The following is a 19,105-nucleotide window of genomic DNA, read 5'->3' as shown; positions in this document are numbered from 1 at the left end:
AAACAAAACAGACAATAGAGACATGTCAAAGGGTGGGTTTGATGTATTGTTGCATCATTGATCGAAAAACGTATTCGTTCGGGAAAATAAATCGGTTAACACGCGAGTCGGGAAACAAAACAGACAATAGAGACATGTCAAAGGGTGGGTTTGATGTATTGTTGCATCATTGATCGAAAAACGTATTCGTTCGGGAAAATAAATCGGTTAACACGCGAGTCGGGAAACAAAACACACAATAGAGACATGTCAAAGGGTGGGCTTGATGTATTGTTGCATCATTGATCGAAAAACGTATTCGTTCGGGAAAATCAATCGGTTAACACGCGAGTCGGGAAATAAAACACACAATAGAGACATGTCAAAGGGTGGGATTGATGTATTGTTGCATCATTGATCGTAAAACGTATTCGTTCGGGAAAATAAATCGGTTAACACGCGAGTCGATAAACAAAACAGACAATAGAGACATGTCAAAGGGTGGGATTGATGTATTGTTGCATCATTGATCGTAAAACGTATTCGTTCGGGAAAATAAATCGGTTAACACGCGAGTCGATAAACAAAACAGACAATAGAGACATGTCAAAGGGTGGGATTGATGTATTGTTGCATCATTGATCGAAAAACGTATTCGTTCGGGAAAATAAATCGGTTAACACGCGAGTCGGGAAACAAAACAGACAATAGAGACATGTCAAAGGGTGGGATTGATGTATTGTTGCATCATTGATCGAAAAACGTATTCGTTCGGGAAAATCAATCGGTTAACACGCGAGTCGGGAAACAAAACACACAATAGAGACATGTCAAAGGGTGGGCTTGATGTATTGTTGCATCATCGATCGTAAAACGTATTCGTTCGGGAAAATAAATCGGTTAACACGCGAGTCGATAAACAAAATAGACAATAGAGACTTGTCAAAGGGTGGGCTTGATGTATTGTTGCATCATCGATCGTAAAACGTATTCGTTCGGAAAAATAAATCGGTTAACACGCGAGTCGGGAAACAAAACACACAATAGAGACATGTCAAAGGGTGGGCTTGATGTATTGTTGCATCATTGATCGAAAAACGTATTCGTTCGGGAAAATCAATCGGTTAACACGCGAGTCGGGAAATAAAACACACAATAGAGACATGTCAAAGGGTGGGATTGATGTATTGTTGCATCATTGATCGTAAAACGTATTCGTTCGGGAAAATAAATCGGTTAACACGCGAGTCGATAAACAAAACAGACAATAGAGACATGTCAAAGGGTGGGATTGATGTATTGTTGCATCATTGATCGAAAAACGTATTCGTTCGGGAAAATCAATCGGTTAACACGCGAGTCGGGAAACAAAACAGACAAAAGAGACATGTCAAAGGGTGGGTTTGATGTATTGTTGCATCATTGATCGAAAAACGTATTCGCTCGGGAAAATAAATCGGTTAACACGCGAGTCGGGAAACAAAACAGACAAAAGAGACATGTCAAAGGGTGGGTTTGACGTATTGTTGCATCATTGATCGAAAAACGTATTCGGTCGGGAAAATAAATCGGTTAACACGCGAGTCGGGAAACAAAACAGACAAAAGAGACATGTCAAAGGGTGGGTTTGATGTATTGTTGCATCATTGATCGAAGAACGTATTCGCTCGGGAAAATAAATCGGTTAACACGCGAGTCGGGAAACAAAACAGACAAAAGAGACATGTCGAAGGGTGGGTTTGATGTATTGTTGCATCATTGATCGAAAAACGTATTCGCTCGGGAAAATAATTCGGTTAACACGCGAGTCGGGAAACAAAACAGACAATAGAAACATGTCAAAGGGTGGGCTTGATGTATTGTTGCATCATCGATCGTAAAACGTATTCGTTCGGGAAAATAAGGTTCGCGCCGCGTAACTCCGCCACTGATAATTGTGCTAGTAGAATTAGTTGCCAGTGCCGGTCCCAAGCCCGGGTAAAGGAGGAGGGTGCGGCTGTAAAATATAAAATTTCAGAAAATATAATGCCATTTGCATTTGACTCGAATCTCCATCGAGTGATTTCTGCAGTTGTCTGGATGTCAAGATAGAGGTCAGTATTCATCGCTGAAATAACTATCATTGAAATTTTGAGCATTTCTGGTCTTTTCTTTCAGTTTGGAGCAGAACTCTTAAACCTCCGAAAATACAGTTCAGTTTAAACATATTCGACATAGTAAGACGAGGCGATATGAACTGAATATTATCGAATTATGGACTGATAGCAATAACCTTTCTGAAACCACCTAAATCAGCACCCAGTAAGTATATCAGACATTCATAACATTCAAAGCCATTTTTTTCAAAGGAAACGAAGCAATTTTCACCTGCAGTATTGCTGCTGACATCACTATTTTCGAAGATATTAGAGATGTTGGGACTTGATAATTAGGTTTTGTCTTTATCGTGTTTGTGGAAAAAATTATCAGGAAGGTCAATGCCCTATTGCTCCCGTTTCAACCAGATTTGAATAGATCTGTACTTCTCCTGGAGCAAGAAGGCAACTTCCAACTGCTAATGATCTATAAAAAGAGTCCAACCCTGTATCCGACGTGTTTCCGAAGGAATCCAAAGGGGGACAAGAATGAATGAACAGAGAACAGAGCAGAGTGCTCATGCTCCATCGATAGACTGCGTGCTGCGTAGGGAAAACACGTTCATGTGTGTGATATCGCATTTTCGTCGGATAAAATCACGAGCCCTGCTCAAGAACGCTGTGTCGCCCTGTGTTGTGATGTGCTAGAACGACCCCAATCAAAATGCGACCCTATCTAAGGAAAATAGTGACGCTCTTGACCGGTAAGCAATCCAGTTACACCAGGTTGGGCAGGTCCACGATGAAGAGAACGGGGATATCGTGGATCACCGCGGTTTTTTCGAAAAAAAAGGGTGACGCTTTTTGAAAAATGCCCGTCTAGTGTTGAATTTCGGAATGGGGGACGACAGTTCACCAGATCTGAGCCTGAAGTTGCGGAGGGGTTCCAGCGATTCCAGGGATTCCTTCTATTTGGATTTGGACAAAGGAATTGATTCCGATATCGAGGAGGTGGCAACCACATCGGCCGCTGACGGGGGCGATGTTACTGCAACCCCAACAATTACTGGGGGGTTGAGCATCCTGCAGGAATCCAGGTAATTTTGGTCTGATTTTCTGTCACAAGAGAGTGGAACAAAATTGATTGTTGTCTCGTCTGATTTTTGACCAGAGGTCGAAGGGTCGAAGTAGCTGTTACCAAATGGTATTCCAAGATTTTTTTTTTCCTAGTTTTCAAGCTGTTTTTTTTTATTCATAACTATAACAGTACGTTGCTCTTTCGGAATATTCATCACATTCAGATCTATGATGATTTTTTTGGGAGATACGAGTGGCAAATTTGACCTTCAAAAAATCCCCGAAAATATCGGGTCAGTTAAAAATTCGTGAGGACCGAACGGTTGCACTGAGGTAGATGAAATTTTTTAATTTATTACTAGAAGAGTTGCTTTTGGGCGATATGTATAACATTTAGATCTACGATGACCTTTTTGTGAGATACGCTTGTCGAAAGTTGAACTTTGAAATTTCTAAAAAGATGGGACCAGTTAAAAATTCGTTCAGCCCAAACGGTTGTAACGAGGTGGATGTTATTTCGAAATTTAATACTAGGGGAGGTGCTCTTTGAGATCTTGAAAGGTTTTTTTGAATATAATAAGAATAAGTTTCAAAACAGTTTTCTTTCAAACTTATAGTTCATTTTTACAATAATTAGATTTACCTATTTTATATGAGCAAATACCTCAATTACAGAATTTCAAATACAGGGTGTTCCAAAACTAGTGAATCAAACGTCACACCACCATAGAGTAGACCAAATATTATCGAATGACACCAACATTAGCTCAACGAAAATAATCAGAATTTTATTAAAATATCTGTTTCCAATTTTCAAACTATTTTTCTTAATCACAGGGCCAGTTTGTGAAAAAGGATATCGATTTTAAATTATATTGAACTAAGATTATGGTTTTATCTCCCCTAATTGAAATTATTTTGAGTAGTTAATAGATAACCTAAGTAAGAAGAATTGTTTTTTCTACATAATTTTTATTACTCAGAATAAACCCCCCTATAGGGATGATAACGATATCCCACAAATTGGCCTTGTGATTGAAAAAATAGTTCGAAAATCGGCAACTTTAGGTTAGGTTTTTTCAGAAACGGTACATTTTCGCTCAACTAATGTTGGTGTCATTCGATAGTATTTGATCTACTCTATCGTGGTGTGACGTTCGATTCACTAGATTTGGGACATCTTGTATATAGTTGTAAAATTACTCTTGGAACCGCCACTGGGGTTAACACCCTCTGGATAAAATTGAATTCAAACTAAGTAAAAGAATTTTGTGCAGGATATTGTGGAGATCGTATTACTGAAAACAAAAGTCTACCGAAAAATTTTCTATAGGTATCTCAGAAACTATTCGCCAGATAAGACTTAAGTTCTTTCAGTTTTCATTCCGACAGGATCTGTCGTTTTTTCTTGGAACCTAGTTTCTATAACTGCTAATATTCCAGAGGGGGTTTTTGTACCTTATTCAAAGGATTCGTAATTCACCCTTTTAATACAATAGTCCCATCGTCAAAAAGATCGGTTAATTTCGAATCCACCATCGCTAAATGAGTATTGTTCAGACTGCATGACATTAATAGCATTGATTTAGTTTAATAAGATAATGGCCAAAAGTCGGTTGTGTTTCGAACACCCTTCCACTTTGCAATTCCATTGCTGTACCTCGAAAGCAGTTTTGTTCATGATATACAGTTGTAATTTCGTAATTTTAGGTTTGAGACCTGATCTCTAATTCATTCGTTAGGGTGAGGTGTAAAGTTGGAAAAATTTGGCTGTAAGTGAAATAAGTTACTGTGACTTCATCTATTATTTATTGTAATATGCCCAATCAACGCAATCCTACTTAATTGAATATTTAGATGCATTTTTATTAATGTCTAGTAGCATTATAAGATTTTCATCCATTCATATTATCTCTGTATTCTAATGAAGTTGATACGAATGGAAGGAAAATATTGCTGTTTTTTAATGTATTTGCATTAGTGAAGTAATGATTCAATTAGTATGAATAAAAATTGCTTTCATCTGCATTTTGGAATGAATATTCTGTTAAAGCATCAGAAAACTCGTAATTTTCCCTGGTTGTTATTGATAACTGCTAGGTAGTATCATCTACCAAATGATGATTTAGACTGAAATTTTCTAGGAAAACGTTTTACAAATAAGAGCTTCAGGTTCTCAAAGACATATTTCAATGAATCAGATTATTTTCAACTGGCCTTCACCCGCTCAAAAAACTTGCAAAGCTTAATACACTGTGATCTTAGTATCATAAGCCACTTGTTCCTCCAAAGCCCTTTTCAACCAAACATGTCTGAGCGCTGATTTTCATGAAAAAATTCACGCGTTTACTACTTAGGCTACTCATTTTTTGTGAAATGTCAAAATAGCTACACCGCTTTATGTACAATCACAAAAGAACGCGATAAAAATAATATTTTCTATTTCAGTCATAAAATGAACCACCTCAAAGAGTTAAATAGGTCTAACGTAGTCACCCTTCTGTGAATATTCATTATTCTTCTCGAGTATTGTAGTGCTTATTATTTCTTCCAGCTGGCCAACAATTCCTCCTCAGAATATGAGTGGAGGAAGTAAGAGTACAGTTGAAGAGCCTCACATGCCTTCAATGGCTTCCCCCTCTGGTATTATTGCCTCACCGGAGTCCTTCAGCCACCCTTCCTATCCAGTGAAATGTGACAAGCACAGTGCCAAAGTTCAAATTCATTCCTCGACAACGAAGTGAGTTCATACATGCATTGTTATAAGAGAGAAAAAGACAACTTAATTTGAACTGTTTCCTGAGTTTATATTGTTGAAACGATAGTATTTCCATCAATAATTGATTTATTTGGTAACTATTCATTTACAGCCTGTATAATTGACTAGAATAAAGAAGATTTCTCAAGTGAAACACACTATACTTTAACAAGATTACTCTTTATTTTCTCGGAGAGACAATAGTTGCATGAACGAATCAGAACTGTTGATGAATATCAAAGGAATTTTTTCACAGATCCGAGCCACTTGCTGTAACACCGTTGAATTTCTACACCCCTTATAATTTGAGCAGGAGATTGTCCAGGGCGGAAAAACAGAGTGAATGGAGGCAACTTGGAACGTGAGTGTTTTCATTGTATAAGTGTCAACATGAAGAATTGAGTTGGTAACATTGTGAACCACTTGTTCTTTGCCCCCTATTCAGCTGAAGGGTTGAATTCCGAAAGAGCTAGTCGGAAAAAACTCGTTGAGCTCTTTTACAGGAAGAACTGGAGAATATTATATGTCATTTCCTTCTATATCAAAGCTGAGCAAAGCTGCTTGTTGAGCAAACTTAACTTAGATGATTTTTTATGAAAGATCAGTAATTCCACATGGAAACTTGGTATGTTTATATACGCTCCAAACTCATATCTTCGGTATATGGTATATACACTTCAAAAACATTATTTACCCTTAAAGAGTGAAGGGTTGATTAAAACCCATCAATGACCAATTTTTTTCAGCAACATACGGTCTAATCATTTTTGGTACGATATAAATTTTCTGCGTTGCCTTTTTCACTCACTCTCTATAGCTGTTCTTTCCATTTAACTGCCTACCTAATAATTACTTCCAATCAAAAGAATTCTTATGCACTATGGTTATAATCTCCCCCATCAGAATACCCTTGTGCGTTGAAATTGTTGGAGAGAATTAGTTTTTGTATGAGAACGTGTGCAACACGACACCTATCTCAATCTCTCTGAACACTTTTCTCTTCATCACTTGCGGTTTATTGATCCGTTTCTCTCCCCAAAATCCAGTCAGCGTTTGTGACTTCCGTTTCCAATAAATACCGAAAGTTGGGAGAAAGAAAACATTGTATTCAGTTCTAACAGAGTTAAGGAATTCCAGATGCATTTCTTGCCTTCTAAACTCGAGAAAATCCAAATTTTCATTTTCTCCAGACAGTGGCGGATTTACATATTTGCCGCCAGTAGGCTATTCAAACTTTGCCGCCCTTACCCTAATTATTTAGTTCAAAATATTAACGACAATTTCAATTCACGGAAAAAAAGACCGTAAACAAAGTACATATCGACTATTTCTGCGTTTGTGCACACAATCATCTTGATGAGTATATGTGACAAAAATCTCAAGATGATTTTTTGAGAATGGATAAAGTTATCCAAAATTAATTTTTTATTATAAGATTATCGAAAAAGTTTCTTGCGAAGCAAGGAGCAGGGATGGATTTTTCTACCCCTTTCTATCATAGACGAACATAATCAAAATTTTTTTGATGCGTCCGTATAAAATATCTGCTTGATTTAATACAGGAAAGTTCATTGATTTTCAATGAAAAAAAAACAAAAACTGCTTTTCGGACGCCATCTTTAGGGGGCTGTTACTAAGCAGGGACACAAAAAAGAAAACACCTTCCCTACTATTCATATTATTATATGTATTATATCGCCACAATCTAACTGACGATGACAATAAAATAGGAAAGTAAGTCATAAAAGTCTCACATCGGGTTTCATAAAGCTTGATCAGGGAATCAACGTTTGATTGATCAACAGAAGACGTCAATTTGTTTTCAATCGATAATTCAGTCATGATCATTCATAATATCATTCTCGTATCAAATTATGTTCATACGTCCATTAAATTATTCTCAATTGCTACTTGTTCAATATATTCAGCAATGAAAAAGTTTCAGTGATTTCGTTTTAGAAATCAAGCGTTGATCGCACAATCTGAGTTTTATGAAACCCGCTGTTAAAATATCTTTCTGCGATGTCGTCATACGAAATTTTGTTTAGTTATGACTTCATACACGAAAGAGCCAAAGCGTTAAGCTTTTCTTGGCTCAATGTGGTTCTTAGGTACCTAACTTTTCACCTTTTTCAAGCAAAAAAAGCTTCTTTCACCCGAACAATACGTCGATGGTGTATACAGGGTGGGCAAAATTCTTTATCTACTGAGGGAAATATGGCAGCTGAAAGAAAACGGATGACACATTTTCGAGCTCAGAAAAACAAAGAATGGTGAAAACCGATTTTGAGTTATTAGCAAAAAATGAAATTTTGACGATTTCGAAAAGTTCTCATAACTTTTTTGTCTTTGAAGTTACAAATCTGAAACTTGAACCCTTTTTTAGGTAGAATCCACTGACGAGCACCAAATATTTTTTCATTTCGAAACATTAGGCGAACTTTCGTTTTATTAAATTGAATTTGTAATTTTTGAATTGGAAAAGAAGATTCTGTCAATAGAATCTACGTATAAAAGTGACTAAGAAAGTAAGTTTCAGATATGTAACTTCAACAACAAAAAAAGCTATGAGAACTTCTCGAATTCGTCAAAACCCCAATTTTTGATTATAACTAAAAATCTAGAAATGATAGGCCGGTTCTCTTTTCAGAATTGGATTGGTCATGAAAAAAGAGCTAGATAATGTGTCATCCGTTTTCTTCTTGCTCTGATAGTTCTCGAGATCCCCTCAGCAGACAACGAATTTTTCTCACCTTGTAAAGTGAGGCAATAGAGCCATAGATACGAACTTCTGGACAAACATTTCTTGAATTGTGTTTTCGTAGGAACCGAAGAAAAACATCCCAACGATTCAGAATCTGGTTACACCAAAATTTTTCAACCTCACGAAAGTTCAGTATAGAGGCCGAAATAAGAGTGGAACAGAAAAATAGTAACGATGCACTACTTGGTCAGTTTTTTTTATAATTAGGGAAAATCAGGTGTAGATAGATATTAAAATATCTATGAAATACAAGTTTTTCAGTTTCTATAATTAGTGCAAGCAAAATTGTCCCAAAATTTGCCGCCCCCTGAAATCTGCCGCCCTAGGCTGCAGCCTACTTAGCCTCTATGGTAAATCCGCCACTGTCTCCAGAAGCAAACGAGGAGTTGGAAGGACTTTGATGGCTTATTTATCACGGATTCAACGAAAATTTTCTTTTTTCACTACAGGGGCGTTTTGTGCTTTTAGAATAAGAAGGCCGAAATTTTTATGAAGTTTATTACGTTTTCTGAACTCAATTCGTTTGAATTATTGTTCAAAAACCTCTGTTACACAAATGAAATTCCTATGCTTATATGTTATATAAAGGTGAAGAGAAATCCATTATTTTTTCTAAATGCGCTTCTTTTGATGTGAGAAAACGTTATACAACGTGTCCCAATATATAAGGTCCGATTTTCATATAGATGGTTAATCTTGGTGTTGCAGACTTGTTGACCCATTAATCAGACACTAATCAGGGAGGGTTTTCATAATCTGACATTTGGAGATGATGATGAGGAATTTTTTTTAAATATCTCCCTTCCTGTACCTCTAATCGTTTCTGTATTCATTATGTAAGTTGTCGATAATAAAATTCTATACAACTTTTGTCTGAAGCAATTTTACATACTCCTAACCGTTTTCGAGTTAGAGGATGCTTAGCGAGGAGCTTAGCCACACATGCGAAAGGCCAAAGTCAATGTAGAAACCCAGTTTCTCATTCATTCATCGCCATTTATCTCAAAAACGTTCAAAAGTAGAAAAAATTGCTTCGGATGAAATTTGCAGAAAATTTTATGCTCTGAAACTTTTGTGATGAATGCGAATACAATTTGAAGCCCAGGAGAGGAGATAATTCAAAAAAGATGATTTTTGTGACCTTTATGGCCATTTTTTATTGTTTCGGCTTGCTGAAACTGTAAGTTCATATTTTTTCCGTGATTCTTGAATCATGAGCTTAAAAATAAGAAAAAATCTCGAGAATGTACACGTGGCGTTCGAGAATGTACACATTGCGTTTATTTTTTCAAGACCAAGTTCTCAATTGCAAATAATTTTCGTTTTTTTTGTGTTTCTTTTCTTATTTTTCCTTTCGTTTATCCCAATCAAATTTCTTTTTACTGTAGGTATTTATCGATCAATATGCCCATTGTTCATTTAGTTAGACAATAGTCAAGTTGATTCCTTGTACCTTATTGAGCGTTTCGGTTTATTCCTCAGAGACGCCCTAACAACGACTCTTTCGGCCTTGTACGGGAAGCTGCTGGTGGTTATGGGAACGGCTTTTCCGATGGCAGAAGTCATTTCCACCTACGTCCCACCCTCGTTCTACGAAGCCTACTACATCTATCTTTACGTCGGCAGCATGCTCTTTCTGTTCTACATGTCCTGCGTCATTCTCAAGGAGAAAAGAAAACGGAAGGAGGAGGACCTGAAGGAGAAAGGTGAGATTGGAACCAGCAAATGAAGCAATTTGTCCCTTCTGATGAAGGTGGAGGATATATCACTTGAATTACGAGGATATAGGGGTGGCTAAATTAGTTTGTTTTGCTTCATACAGATTCTTGGCTGGAGTCTCTAGTCAAACGAATAATTCATGTGAAAAATTAGTCTTGGCGCCAGATGTGAAATTTTCAAACATTGTTAACACGCATCCTTCAGAGATCTCAACGCAAGTGTCAGTCATTAGCTTGCTTCTAGAAAGACTTCCCCTTATACTTCGCTTCCTGAATGACTTCGTCATGCTTGAATCTTGGAGAGAATAGCTTAAAGATATATTGATTCACATTTTTTGGTTTCTGAACTCAATTTCAAATGATGTTCGTTTATATTTTTCGAAATTGGATATTGGAAATTAAACGAGAAAAGCACTGTTTCGGCACGTCTGTTCTAATTTATGACTCTCATCATTACACAATGTCTTCCAGATGTAGAAAAAGATGGTGAAAGTACAATGTCAGATGAAGAATCGGATGAAGTCAGTGGGGAATCTTCAAGCACCACTTCTTATAGGCATAGAAAAACATCTCTCATGGAAGATCCTAAACAGCATCACTATGGAAGCTTTTATCTTAGAATGGGAGCAGTAGGTGAGAATCTTCTCAATTTTTTTTTATTGTTGTAACCTCATGTGATTTTTACTTCAATTGAATCTACTAGGTTCTCATAACTTTTTTGTCTTTGAAGTTACAGATCTGGAACTTGAACTTGCACTTTTTTAAGTAGAATACATTGACGAGCACAAAATAATTTTTTATTTCGAATCATTAGACGAACTTTCGTTTTTGAAAATGCAAACTTTTATTGAATTTTTGAATTGAAAAAAAAAATGTTTTCAGTAGATTCTACGTGCTTAAGAAGGTTAAAATTTCAGATCTGTAACTTCGAAAATATAACTTGTGTGAATGACAATATTTTGTTTTTTTTTTCAGCCTTTGGTATCGGAAGTATGATTTATTCTGGTTTGGAATTCGGACAATATTTCGAATTAGAAAGTAACACCAAATGCCACAATATTTTCATAGCCCTCACTCCAATCACAAGAATGGCCTTTATTTTTATACAAATGTATTTTATATTCCTAAACAACGAAGTAAGTATACAGTTTTCATCTCTTCAAAACAATGTTTGATTTTTTCAAATATTTTTTCGGTACAAATCATTATTCCAGTTTGATCGATATCATTAGTATCTGCTCAAAATAGATTTTATGTACGAGGATATATTGAAAAATTCTTAGCCTACTATAGAACCAAAAAAATTTCAATGTCAAAATATTTTATCACTCCACATATTCTCCTCTTAATTGGATACATTTATTACATCAAACTTGCTCTGCAAACCATACCACCACAGCTCTTTTTATCTCTTCGTTGAAAGAAAATTTACGACCTTTTAAACTTTTTTCAGTTGAGGAAAGAGATGATTGTCGGATGGAGCCCAATCTGGTGAATATGGGGGTGTTCTAGTAATTCAAACCCTAAATCACGAATTTCTTGCATGGGAACATGAGATTTAATTTTTTCCCGTTTTCTACCCTTATCCAAGAAATCAATCATGATTACCCCATGGCAATCAAAAAAATTTTTTTTACCTCAAACTTCACACTGACACTTCTAATGAGTTATTATTCGTTGCTATAGTAACGCAATATTTTTTGTGTGCATGGAACTGGTCTAGGCTAACTATATATCAATACATCCTCGTATTATGTACCAAGGACTATTATAGTCGAGCCTGCAAATTGATAGCAAGCAGGCAAGACAATAGACAGATTCTTGCCGAGGTACATATTAAATTTTTTCGCAAATTCCTTTTGCGATAACTGATGAAAATTCGGATAACACGCAATATTTTTCCAGCAGATGGGTGTATGCAAGAGCAAAGTAATGGCAAAATTCGGCCTTATGCACATGATTGGTACAAATTTATCCGTCTGGCTCAACGTGCTCGTCCAAGAAACAAAACACGAAATCCTGACGTTCTACAATCCAGAAAACAACTCGCTGAGGATATCCCACAGGATCCCCTACAAAAGCGATATACTTTTAGGTCTTCCAGCGGTCACCATGGACCATCCTCCTGAGACTCACGGTCATCACATCGTAGCTAGAGGTTTGAAAGGTCCGCATCATTTGTACGAATGTAGGCGGACTAATATCATAGGCTCATTGGTGCAGGACGCGTCTCCTTTTTTGTTCCCTTGCACCATAGAGTACAGCCTGATATGTGCTGCGATTTTATATGTGATGTGGAGGAATATCTCCAAGCTTCCCATCTTGGGATCAGCAGCCAAAGCTAAGGCTGAATTGTCAAACTCGTACAAAAAAAGCCCACATCATTATTCCGTGGATTGCGCTAGGGCTCATAAAGGTCTATTCGTTGGTATCTTACTGCTGGTACTCACCATCATATCCCTCATATTGTTTTTCGTCTTGATTTCACGCCCAGAATTCGTTGGTTTAGCAGTCATTGAAGTGAATATTTGCGAATTGACGTTATACGGATTGACAACGTTGGCATCACTTATTGGTATGTGGCAGGTCCGCCAACTGAAGTATGACGGCAGTAAAAATCTACATTTGGATAACATCCTCCTAGTTGGCGCCCAAACGGGCATGTTTATATACAGTACATTCACAATAATAGGTGGACAGTTCACGATTCAGCGCAATACGGTTTTAGTTCTAGTGACAGCTTTGACGTCCCTCCTTCAGACGACCTGTCAAACTATATTCATCTTGGACGCATCGAGAAGAACTTGCGCCACTTCGGAACAAATCAAAAAGAAGCCTGGCCGACAGATTGTTACTTTTCTGTTGGTAACGAATCTAGCCATGTGGGCCATCAATACTTTGGAGAAGTCAAGAGCTGAATCTCATCCTATCCAGCTACATTTTTACGGGCTCTGGGCTTGGACTATTATAACGCACGCTGCTATGCCCCTAGCGATTTTTTACAGGTTTCACTCCACAGTCTGCCTATGCGAAATCTGGAAAAGGGCTTACAAGATGAAGCCTACGTATATGTGAACTGCAGGAAGTTGAGGAGTTGGAATTCTAGTCATTTGCGGTGGTTCGAAATTGAAACTACTTGTTGCTCTAAAAGGGTTTGCCAACTGTGGAATAGCTTATACAGTGCTAGTCCCTAATATGAAATAAATTCATTCAATCAAAAAGTGTTATTTCGTTTTTAAATATGCTTGGACAGATCGATTAATATTTAAATTTGCTCCCTCTTTGATGTGAAAAAATGTCAAATGGCTGTGTCCCAAATTTGAGATACTGCATATTCTTTTTTCACCCTCTACGTGAATTTTCATAGAGTAGAGTCATTTGGGCACTTGGAAAAATGGCTGTTCTTGTATTATTGACTGACACGTATTCAAGAATTCAACCAAATTGAACAATAGCAATAAGGAAAATTTGAAGTTTGTTGATGAGGTGAATAATCCGGATTTAGGTGAAATTTCATCAGCGGTTTGATGACGAAAGCTATAAGTTATTCTCGTACACAATTTCCTAATTTAAAATGTATAAAAACAACGACTTAACATGTGTTGTTTTTGTAGTTGAAAACAAATGGAAGAACACGAGAAAATATCAAATAGTTAAACGAAATAATAAGAATTTATCACAAAATTTTCTTCTACGAAGAATGTTAAACGTTTGGAATAAATCCAGAAAAAAGATCATTTCCAGGAAATCTGAGCTGAAAAGGAAAATTGCTTTCAAAAGTAGGGACGACTTTGAGGTTTTCTTGATTCTATATCATAACTTGCATTTCTGGAAATAGCAATACCTACAGCTCAATAATTCGGCCCATGAAAAATTTTTGAGAAAAAGCATAATTTTCAAAATATTTCACATTAATCCAAAACATGTACCTGCATCGCATAAATTCTCAGGAAGAATGCACACCATTTACGTATGAAATCTGGGAACAATATACTCAATGATTTAAATATCAGTGCAAGATGTACCTCTCACTTTCGTATTAGTGTAAAGTATATTTTCGAATTTTTATAAAATTGATGATGTTACTGTATTTTGCTCATTAACTAAAAACCAATATTTTATATACTTAATCAAAGCTCAATATGTACAGTATTTCATAACTGAATATGTATATCAATCAATATGTAAATAGGTATCGAAATTATTATACTCAATAATCTTCAAAAGTTCAAAGAGAAATTCGGAAAATGTTTACATCATTTTCGTATACACGAAATCTATTTAATTGTAAAAAAATTCGATTTTTTCCTATTTTCATGAACTTTTCTGCTGTGTATAGCGTCAGTTATAATTATTGTTGTTTTTGATGAAAATCAAGGAAATTGGGATAATTATTCCTAGTATACCTAAAATGTTGCTGCAATTGCATGGGAATAATTTTTTCGAGAAATTTGTACCGGTATCAGAACAAATTTTGTTCACCAACTCGTAAAATATCGTGTATTTTATATTTTAGTGTTGGGATTACGAAATAAGCAGTATTCAGAATTTTATTGTTTCATTTTTTATATATTTAAGGGAACATTATATATTTCCCGTATTTTATACTTTGAGTACTTTGATATAAATATTCATATTAACAGTTATTCCTAAATATTGTGTCCATTTGAATTATCGGTGATGTACAATTTGTTGTGCCATAATGTTTATTTGAGATATATTAGCTTGTTGTGGATATTTTAGCTAGGTTTACATAATTCGTTATTGTTACACTGTTTCATTATTCATATTAATATTAATTTGTTCATGAATGTGGATGTTACTCGTAGCTTTAATTATGTTCAATATATGTTTAAAATTGAGCTTTTTTTTATTTAATCATAACCATACACAGAGTAAGCCGTATTTCTTAAGGTATGTGTTTTTTTTGCACTGAAGTTATTCTTCAATTTTGGCTGATTTTAATAGTTTCTTTCGCCATGCCGTCTGTTCCGATATTCCTGAACAGTACTGTCAGTATTTCAGAGACGATGCCTATTAGCCCAGTCGTTCGAGTTCTATTGTTATTCGATTGCGGGCCAGTAAAACCAGCAATATCGGAACAGGCCCATAATAATAGTGGTCAGATCCAAAAGTCCTTAAGGACTCTTGAAAAATTTTCAGTCTGCCTCTTTTAAACGATCATTTAGGGCCGCTTTTTTTTGCACTTGAGGGGGATGTTGAGTTCAGCTGAGAAGTGAAAAATTTGGGGTCTATATCTCTACCAATTGTGAAGGTAGTGTAGCTCTCATACTCGCTTGTTTTTGTACAAGTTGAGTCACGGTAGGCTGTTACATACAGCCTTATTTAACATTTTCAGTTGTTAAAGTTGCAGTGAGAACTGAGAATGAAAACTTTCATTATTCTTGAGATATTGTTTAATAATGAAAACAATCCCTTTATTGTATAAATTCTTTACTTTTTCTGCACAAATTTTGCGTTGGGACAACCTTTCCATCCATCATACACCAAGTTCTTATGATACGGTCCTGATCGTTTCCGGCAAGGGCAGCCTCAATCATTTTCTGAGGGACGAAGGGCGAAGGGATGCGGCCCTTCGTGTATAGTCACGTGATGTCAACAAAGAGAGGGAACTTGTGTGTAGCAACAGCTTACTCCAAATCGAAGAAATTCATCTACGTTGCATTTGTAGGTGCATAGCGTTGCATCACAGAGTTCAAACACCCCCGCTTGCGAGAGTGTCGGAGAAGTTGAAAGTGAAACAAGAATAAATTAATGATTGATCGTTTTGACATGGTTGGAAGGGCCTTTTTGTACCAGCGGTCTACGGTGGCACCAAAAATAGGATGTCCCTTAATATGCGGTGAGTTATGGATAATTATTATATCTGAATTTGGATTTTCTTTGCGAGATCAATTTTTGAAGTTTTTTCTTGGGGAAAAAATAAGGAAAAAAAACAAAAATTAATGGAAAAATTCGAGGAAATTTTTTTCAAAAATTCATAGAGTCAGAAGCGACTATAAATATTTCCTTATAATACTTGCATTCAAAGAATTGATTTAGTGGAATTGATTGTAAATATCTTTTTCTTTCGCGATATCATTGAGGGTGAAAGAAAATGTTATGAAAAAATGGATGAAAAACTTTTATGGAAAAATTATTAGTCATCCAAATACATATTTTATTTTGAATGAAATAGATAATAAAGTTATCGCTTTCCCGCAATATCATTTGAAATTCAAATATGTTCGATCGTAGGAAAAACCTTGAAACAAAATATCGGAATGCGTAATAACTGAAAATTACCCTTACAGCGCGACAACTTGAACAAAGAAAATTTAACACCAAGGTTTTCAGTTCCGAGATACATTCTTCAAAATTCTGGCGATATCAATAATTTTTCTGTATGAAGAATGTGACAAAACATAATTTTCTACAATGAAATTAAATGATTTATCAGGCTACAAAACAAAGAACATTTAATGATCAAAAATCTCATGAAGACAATTCAATAAAAAATATCTATTATAAACGTGATTAAATAAAAATTGAATTGTTTCAGAGAAACACAATAAAATTTTGAAAATATCTTTTTCTATTAAAAAATTCGAAATTGTCCATGAATAAGGGGGCTCCATTGATTTGAGTGAAAAAAACTTTTCATATTACTCAGAATCTCAATAATTTATTCGTTTTTGTGTATTTTTTTTTCGAATTAAATATTATCCCTTCCGGTATATAAGATTCATCCTTGAATATATCACTACATAAAAATGCTATCTACACGCTTCTTCCCTCCATTTGAAATTTGCGAGGGTGAATTGACAAATTCGTGTCAATATCAAATATAAGGACTAAAAATATCAGGTTTGGACTGATGTTTGCAGTAAAGCTTATATATAAGGGGTATCGATCCCAATAGCATGCGCCGTAGACCGTCGCGACGCGTCTTTGTTCCATGTTCAACAGGTGGCAGGAAATACACGTTTTAAATTCATTAATATACCCCAATTCCGATAAAATTGAATTAATTTCATCCTCACCAAAATTGATATTCACAATGAATAAAAAAGTGAGAAATAAACCTTTACATAGCCTTCCTCACTTATGATTCTCAATTTTTTCGTTACTATTCCCGGTATAAATTATAAGAGACACCTGAGCCCTATGAAAACTATACGAATTTTATGTAAAGAAATTTTTGTCTGGTAGAAGAAAAGAAGAAAGTTTCAGGACAACAAAAAAATAGTTTTCTCGAAATTCCTTCGAATAGTTCACGAAAAAATTGAGATATTATTATACAAATGCCATATAAGAATTTATTTCACAACAAAAATTACGAAAACCTTTCCTCAACCACGATAAATTCTAATCAAACAAAAGTCATACAGAAACTGCCCTGTATATTTCCCCAGGATTTTTACAAATACACACACTTTTCTCTTCAGCCTATTTGAGTAGCTATCCAGTTTCACATCAGAACAATAATTCTTTCCCATAAAGCTCTACACAAAAAAATCCTTTCACAACAATTTCAACCGCCTCCTAATCTGGGCACAAATATATGGGAATAATTATGCCACTCCGTATAGAAGAGAAGTTAATTCGTCAAACGCTATCAGAATGTCATCGGGTAGTTTTTATACCTTATACGCTTCAAGATAACCCATACTGGAGAAGTGTGTGCTTGAACCCTGAACGTGTGATCTTAAAAGGTTTTGGTTTTAAAAATAGTCCGTTCCTTTCACCATCAATTTCGAATGCTTATTGAAACTTCTTTCACTGGCTGACCTAAATAGGATAATTAAATCTGGAATTTCGAGTATGCCACAGAGCTTTTATGCCCAACATTCCGTTTTGATTTATTATTTCTAATAATAAAACTTGAAATGGAACTCTAAGAAAATAATAGTCTGTGAAGTTTTCATTTTACGTTTTATTTATACAGGGTGTGCAAGTTCTCGGGCCAAATTTCACGGAGCAATTTGCAACAAAACATTCATTATGGTCCAATTATCATTCAGGTATTCAATTCAAGATTCTAATATTTTGTAACGTTTGACAAAAACAAAATCTTCGTGAGAATAAAAGATCTTCACTTCAAATAAAATCGATGATACCAAAAGGTATGAATGTACATCACGACCTATCTTCTTGAAACCACTACTTAAGCAGTCAATACGTTGAACTCCTGACGTGAGTTGCAAGTTTTTTCCTCTCTCACTATCCTACCCCAAGTTAAGATGGTATATCGGAAGGGAGGGTGGATGAAACTCCCCTAGGATGTTAACGAGGGTGGAAAACTGAAGAATTCCCGTGCTATAACGTTTCAACTCTAATACTCCAACCAGGACTCAAGTGCAATCTTACTGCAATGCTTGACATTCATCTCGTACTAGAATGACTTATTTTGCAGTTTTTTTGTTGTGAATATAATCAGACACTTCAGACAGGTTGATTCTTGTTTTAAATTGCGCTTTTTTGGATGTCAGAAAATGTTACACAGCGTGTCTTGAATTTGAAATATATCTTTATCGATTATCCGAACAAAGAATTGAGGAAATCTTGGAAAATACAGATCAAATGTTGTAGGCATAGATATTTTATATTTTTCAGAATCTACTTGTAGTTTCCATCTGAAATATTCCAATAAAAATATCAATCATGGCAGATCATGATTTTATTTCAAACACGAGATAATATATGAGAAGTTTGTAAATATTTCAATCTCAAA

The 19,105-nt window shown here is 35.6% G+C and overlaps 2 protein-coding genes across 4 annotated transcripts in view; both read left to right on the top strand.

Moving 5' to 3' along the window:
• The first annotated feature begins 2,650 nt into the window (after positions 1–2,650).
• LOC123310218 (proton channel OtopLc) lies at positions 2,651–15,210 on the top strand. 3 transcript variants are annotated; one of them, XM_044893663.1, is made up of 7 exons: positions 2,651–3,151; positions 5,686–5,871; positions 6,146–6,250; positions 10,136–10,359; positions 10,843–11,004; positions 11,347–11,507; positions 12,280–15,210. In XM_044893663.1, exons 1-7 carry the CDS (start codon positions 2,952–2,954, stop codon positions 13,444–13,446), a joined length of 2,205 nt encoding a protein of 734 aa, XP_044749598.1. In that variant the 5' UTR covers positions 2,651–2,951; the 3' UTR covers positions 13,447–15,210. The 3 variants fall into 3 exon arrangements, with proteins under 3 accessions (XP_044749598.1, XP_044749597.1, XP_044749599.1); XM_044893662.1 differs by having other exon boundaries at positions 12,277–15,210; XM_044893664.1 differs by lacking the exon at positions 2,651–3,151 and adding an exon at positions 4,758–4,903 and having other exon boundaries at positions 12,277–15,210.
• An 869-nt stretch (positions 15,211–16,079) lies between these two features.
• The window catches only part of LOC123309129 (proton channel OtopLc), a 40,371-nt gene continuing 37,345 nt past the window's right edge, over positions 16,080–19,105 (top strand). Inside the window, exon 1 of the mRNA XM_044892053.1 lies at positions 16,080–16,234. The gene's annotated coding sequence lies outside the window, so the exon portion shown is untranslated. The remainder of the gene's footprint in view (positions 16,235–19,105) is intronic.

This window comes from Coccinella septempunctata, chromosome 3, assembly GCF_907165205.1.
Source record: "Coccinella septempunctata chromosome 3, icCocSept1.1, whole genome shotgun sequence".
Classification (NCBI taxonomy): domain Eukaryota; kingdom Metazoa; phylum Arthropoda; class Insecta; order Coleoptera; family Coccinellidae; genus Coccinella; species Coccinella septempunctata.
This window is presented reverse-complemented; position numbering and strand designations above follow the sequence as displayed.